The 14,415-nt window shown below is 40.2% G+C and overlaps 2 protein-coding genes across 10 annotated transcripts in view; one reads left to right on the top strand and one right to left on the bottom strand.

Annotated features, from left to right (window-relative positions):
- The window catches only part of N4bp2 (NEDD4 binding protein 2), a 67,094-nt gene that overhangs the window by 51,263 nt on the left and 1,416 nt on the right, over nucleotides 1–14,415 (bottom strand). For 8 of the 9 annotated variants that reach the window (XR_004110697.1, XM_031342464.1, XM_031342469.1 and 5 more), the window contains exon 2: nucleotides 2,678–2,756. The gene's annotated coding sequence lies outside the window, so the exon portion shown is untranslated. Of the gene's footprint in view, nucleotides 1–2,677; nucleotides 2,757–14,302; nucleotides 14,344–14,415 lie in introns of those variants that run through there. The other variant, XM_031342465.1, reaches the window with a different exon arrangement.
- Nucleotides 6,795–14,415, top strand: part of LOC116104548 (basic proline-rich protein-like) — an 11,044-nt gene continuing 3,423 nt past the window's right edge. Inside the window, exon 1 of the mRNA XM_031391078.1 lies at nucleotides 6,795–6,908. Coding sequence (XP_031246938.1) covers nucleotides 6,795–6,908 — 114 coding nt within the window. The remainder of the gene's footprint in view (nucleotides 6,909–14,415) is intronic.

Here is a 14,415-nt window from a genome sequence, read left to right as displayed (position 1 = left end):
CTTTTGTCATCCTTTCTCCACAATGAGAGCCTCTTAAATCCATGAGCTGTAAGCAAGCTGTAGTTTCTTCATATACAGACCTATGTTAAATAAGAGAATATATTCTAAAAAGATGAAGAAAATAAGAACAGATAAAGTTTGATGTACTATGAGAAAATGTGAAAAGATTGGATCAAATAAACAATTATTAATAATACTATAAACTTAAATTTCATATATACATCCCCAAAACCTCTACCATAATAATCAACTTTGGTTAGCCTCAAACTTGCTATGTAGAGGAAGCTAGCCTTGAACTTGCATCATTCTACCCTAACTTCCAAACATCCCCTTTTTAATGGTTTTAAAGAGCTAAAGTACTGGAACTCAAGATGTAGCTCAGTTGATAGAGTGCTTACCTAGCATGCACAGTACTTAATGCCTAGCACTGTATAAAATTGGGTGTAGTGACACATGCCTGTAATCCCAGCTCTAGGAAGGTAGAGGCAGGAGGATCAGACATTCACCAGGCATTGTGGCACATACCTTTAACCCCAGCACTCAGGAGATGGAGGGAGGAGGATCAAAAGTTCACTGGCTTGGTGGCACATGCCTGTAATCTCAGCACTCAGGAAGTAGAGGCAGGTAGATCTCTGAGGGTTTGAGGCCAGCTTCATAGAGCATAATTAAGTTCCAGGACAGCCAGGGCTACATAGTGAGATCCTGTCTTGAAAAGAAAAAAAAAAAAAAAAAAAAAAAAAAAAAAAAAAAAAAAAAAAAAAAAAATATATATATATATACACACACATATATATAATATTAATATATTTTTGGTTGTGAGCCTAGCCTTTAACGGTTGAGCCATCTATGCAACCCAATCTTTAACATTAAGTCAAGTAAAAGATAATTTCAAGCATATATTTGACATATACCTGTAATATCAGAATCCCAGGACTCAAGAAGCTAAAGCAGGGTTGTGAACTCAAACCCAACTTGGGCTAACTGGCAAATCCTTTCCAATAAAAACACATGTACCAGATGATGAAGATAAGACAGATACAAAAGTCTCATGGGGATCACAAGACTAAGTCACCAAAATAGACACAATTTATAGAAAAGAAACCAATTATCTTTAATATATATTTCTATGTCATAAAAACTACAATAATTAATAAGTAAAGACACCCTGAATATCAGTAGAAAACAGAATAGTTATATTATGGTCAACAGTACCCTTTAAGAATTGTACAACCATTGAAAAACAAAGAAGGTGTTCTGGAGATGCACGCCAGAGAACTAAGCTACCCTGTCAGGGCAGCTGCTTCTCAGCAGCACACAGCTCTTATTCCAAGAAGAGATGGAGGCTCACTTGTGTGAATGTTTAGCCCATGAGGAGTGGCACTATTAGGAAGTGTGGCCTTGCCAGGCGGTGCACGTCTTTAATCCCAGCACTTGGGAGGCAGAGGCAGGTGGATTTCTGAGTTTGAGGCCAGCCTGGACTACAGAGTAAGTTCCAGGACAGCCAGAGCTACATAGAGAAGCCCTGTCTCGGGGGAAAAAAAAAAAAAGGAAGTGTGGCCTTATTGGAGTAGGTATGTCCTTATTGGAAGAAGTGTGTCACTGTGGGGGCAAGCAATGAGGTGGCTTATGCTCAAGCTCTGACGAGTGTGGAATTCAATGACCCTCTGCTGTCTTCAAGATGTAGACTTCTCAGCTCAGTCTCCAGTACCATGCTATCCCATATGCCACCATGCTTCCGGCTATGACCATAATGGACTGAATCTCTGAAACTATAATTAAATGTTAACTTTTTTTTTTTTTTTGGTTTTTCAAGACAGGGTTTCTCTGTGTAGCCCTGGCTGTCCTGGAACTCACTCTGTAGACCAGACTGGCCTCGAACTCAGAAATCTGCATGCCTCTGCCTCCCAAGTGCTGAGATTAAAGGCATGCGCCACCACCGCCGGGCCAAATGTTAGCCTTTATAAGAGTTGCCTTGCCGGCAGTGGTGGCACACACCTTTAATCCCAGAATTTAGGAGGCAGAGGCAGACAGATTTCTGAGTTCGAGGCCAGCCTGGTCTACAGAGGGAGTTCCAGGACAGCCAAGGCTATACAGAGAAACCCTGTCTCGAAAAACTCAAAAAAAAAAAAAAGAGTTGCTTTGGTCATGGTGTCTCTTCACAGCAAAGAAAACTGAACTGAAAATAATTTTTTTTTTTTTTGAGAACATGGATCATAACCTGGAACTGTTAACATGGCTCCACACATGAAAAATGTATAGATGGCTAACATAAGAAGTAATATGTAGGGAGGGACATGATGCCGCACACCTTTAATCCCAGCGCTCAGGAGGCAGAGACAAGTAAGCAGATCTTGGGTATACAAAGAGAGGTTCAAGACAGCCAGGGTTAGACAGAAACCCTGCCTCAAATAACCAAGGGGTGCGTGTGTTTGGGGGTGAGGTGGTCTTAAGAAGAGACTAAAACAGTCACTAAATGGAAAAACTAGAACACCAATAGTTAAGCTGTCAAAGTCAACTGTTTCACACCGTTTCACAACACCAGCTCTTCCAAATACCTAGTAACAAAAATGTGAGAGTTGCTTTCTCATGATTTTTCTTTTAATCATTGAAATATGTAACACGAAGTTTGAAAACCTATATATAAAATATTTCCCATTACAATCTCAGTAGTACTTACTGGCTGGCTGACATTGACAATACTCCTGTGCTTAGGAAGGAAACAGATTGTCGTCTGCCACTCTACAGAGGTCTTCTTACTAGAAAATATAATAAAACACAATGTTAAATACACTTATAAGACACAGTTAAATAAGATTACAATCTTTTGGGGGGGATGGAGTCTCACTATGTAGCCCCGAGACTTACTCTGTTGATTGGGCTAGCCTGGAGCTCAGAGATCCACCTGCCTCTGCCTCCCAAGTGCTGGGATTAAAGGCATATGTGTGCCACCATGCCAGAATACAAATTATAATTTTAAATGAATAAAAATCTAAAATAGATTAAACATTTAGGAGTACATATTACTAGTTGAAAGCTACTGAAAAAAGAAAGACTTAGTTTGACACTAGTGGAAGTGACTACTACAGTTTGAAAATATTTTTTATAAAGAACAAAAACTAAGCATTTATTCTAAGTAGGATGCTATCACAGAGAATCAGTAACAAAAATGCAGTAATTCATTTTGCTTGTTTGAGTTTGATCTGTACTGTAAATAGAATGCAGGGCCTCTGCAAGAGTACTAAGTGCTCTTAAGTGCATCCTGCCGCCCTATTTTTACTTTTGAATCTCATTTTTTATTTCACAAATGATTAAAAAAAACCTAAAACTGAAATCACTAATCAATACTAAAAATCATTATTAGGTGAAATATTAATACAAATTGCCATTATATAACCAGGTGGAGTAGTCCATGCCTGTAACTCCAACACACAGGAGGCTAAGGCAGAGTAGCAAAAGTCTGAGACCAGCTTGGGGTTCACAGCAAGGTTGAGGCCAGACTGAGCTACATGGTGAGACACTATCTCAAATCTTCAAAGAAAAGGGAGGAGAGGAGTAAAAATGACAGAGTGATAGGTTTATTTCCCATAACCTTATTTCAAATGGCTTAATGGTAGTGCTCATCTAGCATGTATGGCCTAAATTTGATCCCCAGTACCAACAAAACTCAAAAAATTACAAGGAGTGTTATTGGGCTTTGAATAGAAAATATCCCCCCAAGGGTTTATATGTTGAAGGGTTGGTGCCCGGCTGGGGCTATTTTGGTAGAAACTTTAGAAAGCAATTCACTTGGTGGTGGTGGTGCATGCCTTTAATCCCAGCACTTGGGAGGCAGAGGCAGGCAGATCTCTGAGTTCAAGGAGAGCCTAGTATAAAGAGTGACTTCCAGGACAGCCAGGGCTACACAGAGAAACCCTGTTTTGAAAAAGAGAAAGAAGAAAAGGAAAGAAAAGAAAAGAAAAGAAAAGAGAAGAAAGAAAAACCAACAAAAGAAAAAAAAGAAAAGAAAGAAGGCCGGGCAGTTGGTGGTGCACGCCTTTAATCCCAGCACTTGGGAAGCAGGGCAGGCGGATTTCTGAGTTTGAGGCCAGCCTGGTCTACAGAGTAATTTCCAGGACAGCCAGGGATACACAGAGAAACCCTGTCTTGAAAAAAAAAAAGAAAAAAAGCAATCCACTGGAAGCCTGTCATATGAAGGGTATCGTGTCTAGCACCTCTCTGTCTCCTCCTGCCTCCTACTGAGATGAAATGAGCAACCATGTCCTACCCCACACTCCAGTCAATGTGATGCCATGCCTCACCATAGGACCACAACAATGGGGCCAGACAAAACCTTAGAAATGAGCTAAATGCAATAAATCCTTTCTCCTTATAACAGTCCTCCAGAAGCCAGATAGGACACTACATCTGTAATCCTGGTACTCAGCAGATCACTACAAGTTTAAATCCAAACTGCTCAAAATAGAATCCAAGACAAGCCAGGACTACATACATACTCTGTCTCAAAATATATATATATACATATATATTCATATGTGCATATAATCAGCTCTTCCAACATTCAGTGAGCAAAGCAGTCTGCTGCTTCAGTAAGAGGGATGACTTCCTTAATTCCTCTCATCACTAAGGCCCCTGTGACTGTGTGACCTCATATCACAAAACAAGAACGAGTATGATCCTTCAATAGTTTTTAATAAATATGAATTTTTTGCCTATATTTGTGTACCACATGCATGTCTGGTGCCCACAGAGGGCCAAAAAGGGCACTGGATATCATGGAACTGGAGTTACAGGTGATTGGGAGCTGACGTGCTGGGAATAGAACCTAGGTTCTCCAGAAGAGCAGAACCACTGAGCCATCCCTCCAGGCCCAACGGTATAATCTGAGAGACCACATTCATATTACTTTTATTACAGTATATTGTTAGAATTGTCCACCATTTCCTATTTTACTATTTACCATTGTTGTTCATCTCCTATTGTATTCATAAGTTACACTTTTTTTTTAAAGATTTATTTTATGTATCTGAGTGCACTGCCGCTGTCTTCAGACACACCAGAAGAGAGCATCAGATCCCATTACAGATGGCTGTGAGCCACCATGTGGTTGCTGGGATTTGAACTCAGGACCTCTAGAAGAGCAGCAGTGCTCTTAACTGCTGAGCCATCTCTCCAGCCCCATAAGTTACACTTTATCATAAGTGTTTGTATATGGAAGTATATATATAACCATCAGTAATGAGATCTGATGCCCTCTTCTGGTGTGTCTGAAGACAGCTACAGTGTACTTATATAAATAAATGAATAAATCTTTTTAAAAAAAAAAAAGTGTTTATATATGCAGAGGAAAACATGCTAGGAAGGAAATATTCTACCTTAGAGCCAGACCCCCAGCCCAAGTCCTCTTTTCTTAAATAAGACAGTATGAATTATTTCATCCTCGGTATCTATATTTACACTTCAGCCTGTTTCTATATTCAGTGGTACTGAGGACTGAACCCAGAATTTTCTATGTGCTATTCAACATATTTCCAGTCAGATATTTACTCTCATTCCCTCTCCTCTCCCCATAACATTTTACACAGTTCAGGCTGGCCTATTACTTGCTTTGTAGCAGAGATGATCTTCTTGCCTCCATAGCCCAAGTGCTAGAAAGAATTCCGCGGGTGTGCCACAACACTCACTCCAGTTAGACTCCTGATGTGCTACATATCTAAAACCATCTCAAAGTTTGTTTCAAAATGCACACTTATATCTCTGCACTCAATAATATTCTCAATCTCATAAAGTGCCTCCACCCCATAAATAGTGGCTTGAGTCATGTATTTATTTAGCAAACATGATCCTGATTCCTTCCTCTCATTGACTGTGATCCTCTCTGCTGCCATCATTTAACCATGTCTTCTCTCATACCGACATAGCTTTACTTCCTCCACCATCACCTACAAACCGTATCTCGTCCTTTTAAGATTTTTTTTCTATTTATTTCATGTGATGTGTGATGCATGTATGTGAGCATGTGCATGCTATGCTGTGCATGTAGGGTCAGAAGACAACAACAATCTATTCTTTGTTCCCATCACACAAGATCTGGTGTTCACTAGGCGGTGGTGGCACATGCCTTTAATCCTAGCGCTTGGGAGGCAGGCGGACTTCTGAGTTCAAGGCCAGCCTGGTCTACAGAGTAAGTTCCAGGACAGCCAGGGATACACCGAGAAACCCTGTCTCAAAAAAACAAAAACAAACAAATAAAAAAAGATCTGGTGTTCAACTCAGGTCAGCAGCCTCAGCAAGAAGAGCCTTTCCCCCTGAACCATCTTACTTCTTATTCACCCACCATTTATTTCCTAATTAGACTTAGAGTTCATGAAAACAAAGCATATTTTATATATACCAAAGCATCAGTAGAGTGCTTTGTACATGGAGACTTTTAAATATGGAGTGAAGAAAAAAGACATAATACATGTAAGGTTTAGTACAATCCACAGTTTCCAGCTTCCGTTAGAATCCCGGACCGCCGCATCCCCAGTGGACACCGAGGATCCCACAGGGTTTCTCTTCACAGATGGCTCTTCTGCTCACTTCTTTCATGTCACTGTTCCTCCTGGGCTCTGTCACATGACCAGTCTTTGTTCTTCTCGCTTTTTCTAGGTTCATACAAGTTCATGGTTTCAACAGCTATAACTGATTCTATTAAGGAATTCCCTCCAAAATTCAATAGTTAAATGCCCAACACACTGCCACAAGGCTTCAATGTTAAAAAAAAAATCTTTCTTGACTCTATGGTTTTCAGAATCATGGTCCACTTCCTTGGTAATGCATTCAAGAACTTTCATGACCGGGTCCCTCAACTTAACAGCACTTCACATTCTCTCTACTCCATCTGCACCTCTCAGATGCTCTATCAGGAGGTAAGTCAATATAATGTATCTGTCTCATACATGTTCAACTCATATGCACTACATCACACCACAGCAATAGTCCCTAGTTTCATTAACTTTTAGAAATGTCACCCACTCTCCCAAAGTCTGATTTCAACTCAACTCCCATTGCATCCTGAACATACCTTTATCTTAGCACCTTTGAACTCACTTTAGACTACTATTATGAAAGCCAGTATATTATATATATTTAGCAAACAAAAACTCAATGAATATCCCATATATTCATTGCCAGTATAAGCCAAAAATACTGCTGGTTTTTTAAACAGTAGACTTACCATCTCAGCACCCGCAATACTCAGGTCCATAATCCCTTTCCTACAAATAAAGTACCTACAAGACCCAATGCATAATCAGACAAGTGACTATCAATAGCAATGGCTATCTTTTGCATCTGCCCAGAACTCCTTCCCCATTCCTTGCTCCAGTAGGGGTCACTTTCCCATTAAGAGAATCCAGGCTAAAGTGTCATCAAATAACATAGAAAGGCACTAACATGAAACTCTAATAGATGAGCCTGTGCTGATAGGAACCAGGTCCTATCCTTAGCAGAAAGAGGAATGAGGTCCACATGTGTTGTATGAACAGGAAAGGCCCAGCTATGGTCAAATTCCCACCCTCATGACTACCTCCATCATACAGTCTCTATTACATTGTCATGAGCCAACAACATCCCACCCACCCCCCCGCAGGCCACTTCCAACACTTCAACTCCAAAATGCCCCAATAACAGGAAAACTGAAAAGATGGAAATCTGATGTCAAACAATTCTTTTCATTCAGGCTTAGAAATTTTTCATCTATCAGATCCAACCTCTCTGTTCTTTCTCTAAGTAAACTCCCAAATTACAATTTAATTGCTTTTTTATTATGCTTCAATGCAAATCAGACCATATTTTTCAGACACTTTGTTATACCTTAAACAGTACATGGTAAGATGACGAATAAACAAGCAATTAGTGTGATTATGAGAACACAGAGTACTAAGGAAACACACGGCTTATGTAAACCCAGTTTTATGTCAAAGATTTTTAGTAGAGCATCGCCCACACTTGAGACGTGGCAAACAAGTATGACTTAGCAAACAAAGTGCAGGTAACCATGGAAGTAAAGAGGCATTCAAGACAAAGATTTCCGTAAGACTGCCTAGAATTAAAGAACTTGGCATGTTAAAGAAAAAAATGCAAATCACTAAGACTAGCTCACTGACGGGAAAGGGAAAGGCACAGGAGGATGAAGTAAATCTCAAGTCAAATTATACAGAAAGCCAAATCTAAAATGAAAGCAATGAAAGAGAAAAAAAATACAAGCAAGATACCTGCTCAAATATGTTAGAAGATTACTCTGGCTAGAGTGAAAGATTAAAAAACCCAACGGATGATCAGTGATGAAGCTATTAGAGCAACCACACATTGAGATGATGCCAGCAGTGGAATACAATGATAACACTAACGATAGCAAACACTTCCAAGAGATTGTTCCAGAAATAATTCAGTGAGGCTCAGTGATCCTATGCACTGAGCAGTAACTGCACATGCACTCTCTAGTTTAATCTTTCCAGAGAGAAAGAGATGCAAAAGGGAGAGCTCTATGTACTTTTTGGTTTGAGGATGGGACAGTTGATAATGACTAGTTTTAGAATATGTAGAGTTTGAGTTATCAGAAAGAATATCCAATGGCATGTCATTAAAACAGATGCCCAGTTACCGGAAAAGATCTTTGGGCTAACAATTTACAAAATTATCAGAACATACATGATGACAGCACAAAATACTTTTTTAAATCAAGTATCTGTCATTAACACCAAAAGTTATTTAATATCCCTATTCTTCTAGGGCAGCCATTCTCAACCTGTGGATGGCAATTCCTCTGGGGTTGAATGACCCTTTCACAGAGGTCACGCATATCAGACATCCTGCATGGATATCAGATATTTACATTATGATTCATAACAGTAACAAAATTACAATTATGAAGTAGCAACAACCATCATCTTAGGGTTGGGGTCACCACAACCTGAGGAACTGTATTAAAGAGTCTCAGCACTAGGAAGATGGAGAGCAAAATGCTAAGACTCAATACCAGCCTTCCAGAGATTCCTAGTCTAGGGAGACTGTTACTCAGTAAGTAGTAAGTGCACAGGAAGGAATGAAAATGACTTTACAGCAAATGCCACCTATATCTCAAAGCTGTGTCAGCAGAAAGTCCAAGGGAAAGAGGGCCAAAAGTGAAGGGATTCCAGACTCAGAAATTCAAGACAGGATTTTTTTTTGGGGGGGGGGATTTGTTTTTGTTTTGAGACAAGATCTCACTATAGAACCCTAGCTGCCCTGGAAATCATTACAGGCTAAACTGGCCTTGAATTTGCAGTGACCCCCCCCCTGCCTCTGCCTCCCCAGTACTAGGATTACAGGAATGAGATACCATGTCCATCTAGAAAAGAGGAATTTTTAGTGCCCACTTTGAAACAAACAAAAAATTAAGTTCTATATACAATCTCTCAAATTAATTCTACAAGAATATACTTTTTATAATAATACTATAAAGGCTAAATATTAAAAGCAGTGTGAAGAGTTAACATATTTACTTTTTGTTTTGTTTTTGTTTTTGTCTTTTTCAAGGCAGGGTTTCTCTGTGTAGCCCTGGCTGTCCTGAAACTCACTCTGTAGACCAGGCTGGCCTCGAACTCAGAAATTCACCTGCCTCTACCTCCCAAATCCTGGGAGTAAAGGTGTGTGCCACCTCTGCCCAGCTCAAATTAATTCTTAAATTTAATTAGCAGAAACATTTATTAAATATCCTTTTTTTTTCCTGGTTTTTTGAGACAGGGGTTCTCTGTATAGCCCTGGCTGTCCTGGAACTCACTCTGTAGACCAGACTAGCCTCGAACTCAGAAATCCACCTGCCTCTGCCTCCCAAGTGCTGGGATCAAGGGCATGTGCCACCACTGCCCGGCAAAATATCCTTCTTAAAATATATGGCCGGGCAGTGGTGGGCACACACTTTTAATCCCAGCACTTGGGAGTCAGAGGCAGGAGGATTTCTGAGTTCGAGACCAGCCTGATATACAGAGTGAGTTCCAGGACAGCCAGGGCTATACAGAGAAACCCTGTATCAAAAAAAAAAAATTAAAATAAAAAATATACATATATGAATTAAGGATGGTGGAGCACACCTTTAATGAGGATATTTGTGAGCTTGAGGCCAGCTAGACAGCCAGGACAATGTAGAGAACTGTATCAATTTTTTTGGTAATCAATTTTTTTGGTAATCAGCCTTTCTCCCTCTATTCATCCTTCTACCCACTTTTTAAAAAATGTGTATGGTTGTTTTTCCTGTATGTATGTGTGTGTACCGCACGTACACTTGGCACACCTATGGAGATGAGAAGAGGATGTTGAATCTCCTGAGACCAGAGTTACAGACAGCTGTTAGTAACCATGTACGTGTTAGAAATCAAACCCAGGTCCTCTGGAAAAAGAGCCAGTGTTCCTAACTGCTGAGACATCTCTCCAGCCCCCCTTTTTGACTTTTTGAAGTAGGATTTCTAGCTCAGATTGTCTTGGAACTATGTAGCCATAGCCCAGATCTACCCTGAGCTTATTTGTGACAGTCTTCCTGCCTCAGCTTCCTGAGTCCTTAGATTAGAAGCCAGAGCTGCCACCATTTAAGTTCTGAAACAGAATTATTCCTAAGCTTCAGACTTCTCACTGTAGTTCATCATCTATTGGACTTTGGCAGGTACATTTAATACTGTAGTTCTTATCAGGAGCCAAGGCCTAGAACCATCCTCTGCCACATCATGAATTCAAGGTCAACGTGGGCCTTGATACCATGTCCAAAGGGGAAAAAAAAATAGTAGGAGCCAACAATCCATATTTAGAACAAAGACTGATGGTGGGCAGTCTAGGAACTTTTAGTGAACACAGGAACCAGCTTCAGAAGAACAACGTGGAACTTTGACCAGCAATTCCACTGATTAGTAATCGGAAGAATCCAGCTGACTTACCAGTGTAATAACCCATAGGAATCAACGAAGCATTCTTTTACGATGTTAAGTTATGTGTTCAGAGAACCAATTAACTGCCATCTAAGAGCACCAATAATTACTGGAAGGCAATGAGCTCTGAGCTGTAGGATAAGAAAGAAAAGTGCTCCCAGTGTTTATGAGGCCTTCCTTCTCAAGTTTCAAAACCTACGAGAGGCTGGAGACCTCAGTGAGGAAAGGCCAAAAGATACAAGGAAATCCAAACGCAAAATCCTTCATCATTTTAAAAAGTATATATCCTTATATATAAGGAGACTAAACTGCTAAAAGGAAAGCTGCCCAGGTGAGAATCCAGCAGTCTCATTTCATCCCAGGTACATCATTTGCACATGCTGGTGCCTGACATCAATGACACGGCAGTTCACTTGGAGTCATTTTTTAATACTGGCACATAAAATAAGAATAATATATTTGATGGGCTGAACAAATATTTGAAAATGTAGTCATTCTCTCCATATCAAAAGATTTAAGACAGACATGCCTTTAATCTTAGTTTGGGAGGTACAGGCTGGTGGGCTTCTATGAGTTTGAGGCCAGCATGGTCTACATAAAGTTCAGGGCAGCCTACACATGAGACCCTAACTCAAAACAAAAACAAAAACAAAACAGTTCCAGTTTCAAAGAGCCATAGAAATGTGTTAAGGGAGAGGTTTGGGGTGGAGAGATGGCTCTGCAGTGAAGAGCGCTGGCTGCTCTTCCAGAGGTTGGTTTCAATTCCCACAACCACATGGTGGCTCACAACCATCTGTAATGGGATTTGATCCCCTCATCTGGTATGTCTGAAGACAGCTACAGTGTACTCATACATGAAATAAACAAATCTCTAAAAGGGGGAGAGAGGGAGAGGGAAGAAGGTTTGGATCATAAAAATACAGGTTTCCGCCAGGCAGTGGTGGCACATGCCTTTAATCCCAGCACTTGGGAGGCAGAGGCAGGTGGATTTCTGAGTTTGAAGCCAGCCTGGTCTACAGAGTGAGTTCCAGGACAGCCAGGGCTAAACAGAGAAACCCTGTCTTGAAAAACAAAAACAAAAACATATATATATATGTATATATATATATATATATATATATATATGTATGTATGTATGTATATATATATGTATGTATACATATATACATACATATATATGTATGTATGTATGTATGTTTCCAGGCTGGTGAGATGGCTCAGCAGTTCAGAGCCCTGGCTGCTCTTCTGAGAGGTCCTGAGTTCAATTCCCAGCAACAACATGGTGGCTTACAACCATCTATAAGGGGAACTGATGTCCTCTTCTGGCATGTGGATGTATATACAGCACAGTACTCATGCAATAAATAAATTTAAAATATATATACACATACATACAGGTTTCCCTGAACCCTCAGGTATACTTCACTTGGGTGCCTTTTAACAATCTGAATATTTCACAGTCTCTTATCTGTAAAACAAAGCTGAAAACAGTAACTGCAAATTTCACACAAAGAATACTAAACTCCTTAAAACAGGCTGGGCATCAGTAAATGTGTGATTTTATTACCATGAAGATGAATAAAAATAACATATTAATCTGCAAGGAGGATATCAAAAGAACTTCAATCTCAACTCCTACATAAACTACTCTAACTTAGCAGACACATGTTGAGATTCACTGCTCAGCCTGACAGTTGGCTCTGTCTCATGATTCTGTATAATGAAAAGCTGAGCTGGTTGTGGTGGCGCACACCGGTAGGATTTGCTGGAAGAGGCAGAGGCAGGAGGATCACGAGTTCGAGGCCAGCCTGGGCTACACATTTTGCGCTGGAGAGATGGCTCAGCAGGTAAGAACACTGACTGCTCTTTCAAAAGTCCTGAGTTCAAATCCCAGCAACCACATGGTGGCTCACAACCATCTGTAATGGGGTCTGATTCCCTCTTTTGGGGTGTCTTAAGACAGCTACAGTGTGGGCTGGTGAGATGGTTCAGTAGATAAGAGCACTGACTGCTCTTCTGGAGGTCCTGAGTTCAAATCTCAGAAACCACATGGTGGCTCACAACCATCCATAATGAGATCTGATGTGTGTCTTCTGGTGTGTCTAGACACAGCTACAGTGTACTTACATATAATAAATAAATCTTTTTTTAAAAAAAAGACAGCTACAGTGTACTCACATATAATAAATAAATCTTTTTAAAAAAAAGAAAAAGAAAAGCTGAAGGAAGGGAAGGCAAAGAAGATAGGTAAGCACTTACTTTCTAAAAATCAAGCTGATTAATAAACGGTTCTGCTGGGTATAGTTGATCATACCTTCAAAACACTTGAGAAGCAGAGGGAGATGGATATTTGAGTTGAGGCCAACCAGGAATACATACAGAGACCATACCTCAAAAATAAAAATAAAGTTTCCTTTGTATATCAAAAGACTCGGATAAACAGGATTAAATCATGGCATCTTAAAAGAAAAATGTTTTTTTAAAACACACCTACGTTGATAGGAGTTAGCCTCTAATTGTGTACAAGATAAATACCTTTACCATGACTTAAGCCTGTTTTTCTATTAAGTTCAGTACTGCCACTTGACAGCAACTAAAGCCAACAGGTGAACACAGAGCTCTGAGTACAGTACCCTGGTCTGCAGGGAAAAGAGGGAAGTCTGTTACTGCTTTCCAGGTTGGGTTTTTTGTTGTTGTTGCTGCTGCTTTGATTTTCTTTTTCCTCGTTAACTAAATCGTTGTCTCTCTGCAGAAGAGCAGCAGCCATTTTTTCTAATTCTTCCCAATATCTCCACCACTGTAGCAACCCCCCCATCTCCGCAGAACATTTAAATAATTCGTTGGCATAGTAACTGAAAATTGACTGACCTTTAACAAAAACAACAACAACAAAAAAATCGGCTGAAAGAAAACTGAACCACACTTAACAGCACACAAAAACGCATTGTTGTTTCTTAAAAAATGTAAAAATTATTCCTGTGAAACCTAAACCATAGGAGTTCGAATGAGTTGCATCTGAGAGGTAATTTGAAAGCTAACAGTGGTAGTGATTTTTTTTTTTTTTTTTTTGGAATGAAAAGGTGAATATTGCCATCAAGGGGTAATAAAAGAAAACAAATTAACTGGGAGCAGAGAGGCAGCTGCAAATCAGTCATTGTTTTCTAAGAGGCCAGGTTATCTCTGGCATTTTCCCCCCCTCGGGGCTCAACCAATCCCCACCTTTTCTGAGTTAACCAGTCTCCAGGCAAGCCGCGCTTCCCGATTGGCTCAGAGATTCCGAGTCGGAAAAAGCAGCCAATCCTTCTCAAGTCAGACCTGTGCTACAGAGACGTTACAACCACTGCATGGCAAGAGTGTGTACAAACCTGTCGGTGCAGTAATGCCACCTTCTACTCCTAAAGACATGTGCGGGAGGACTCCCTAAAGCCAGCGGGCCCTGCCTCCAACTTAAAAAAGAAAAAAAAAAATTCTTCCCTTC

This window comes from Mastomys coucha, unplaced genomic scaffold (genome assembly GCF_008632895.1).
Source record: "Mastomys coucha isolate ucsf_1 unplaced genomic scaffold, UCSF_Mcou_1 pScaffold22, whole genome shotgun sequence".
NCBI classification, from domain to species: Eukaryota; Metazoa; Chordata; class Mammalia; order Rodentia; family Muridae; genus Mastomys; species Mastomys coucha.
The sequence above is the reverse complement of the archived record's forward strand: the minus strand, read 5'-3'. Positions and strand labels throughout refer to the sequence as shown.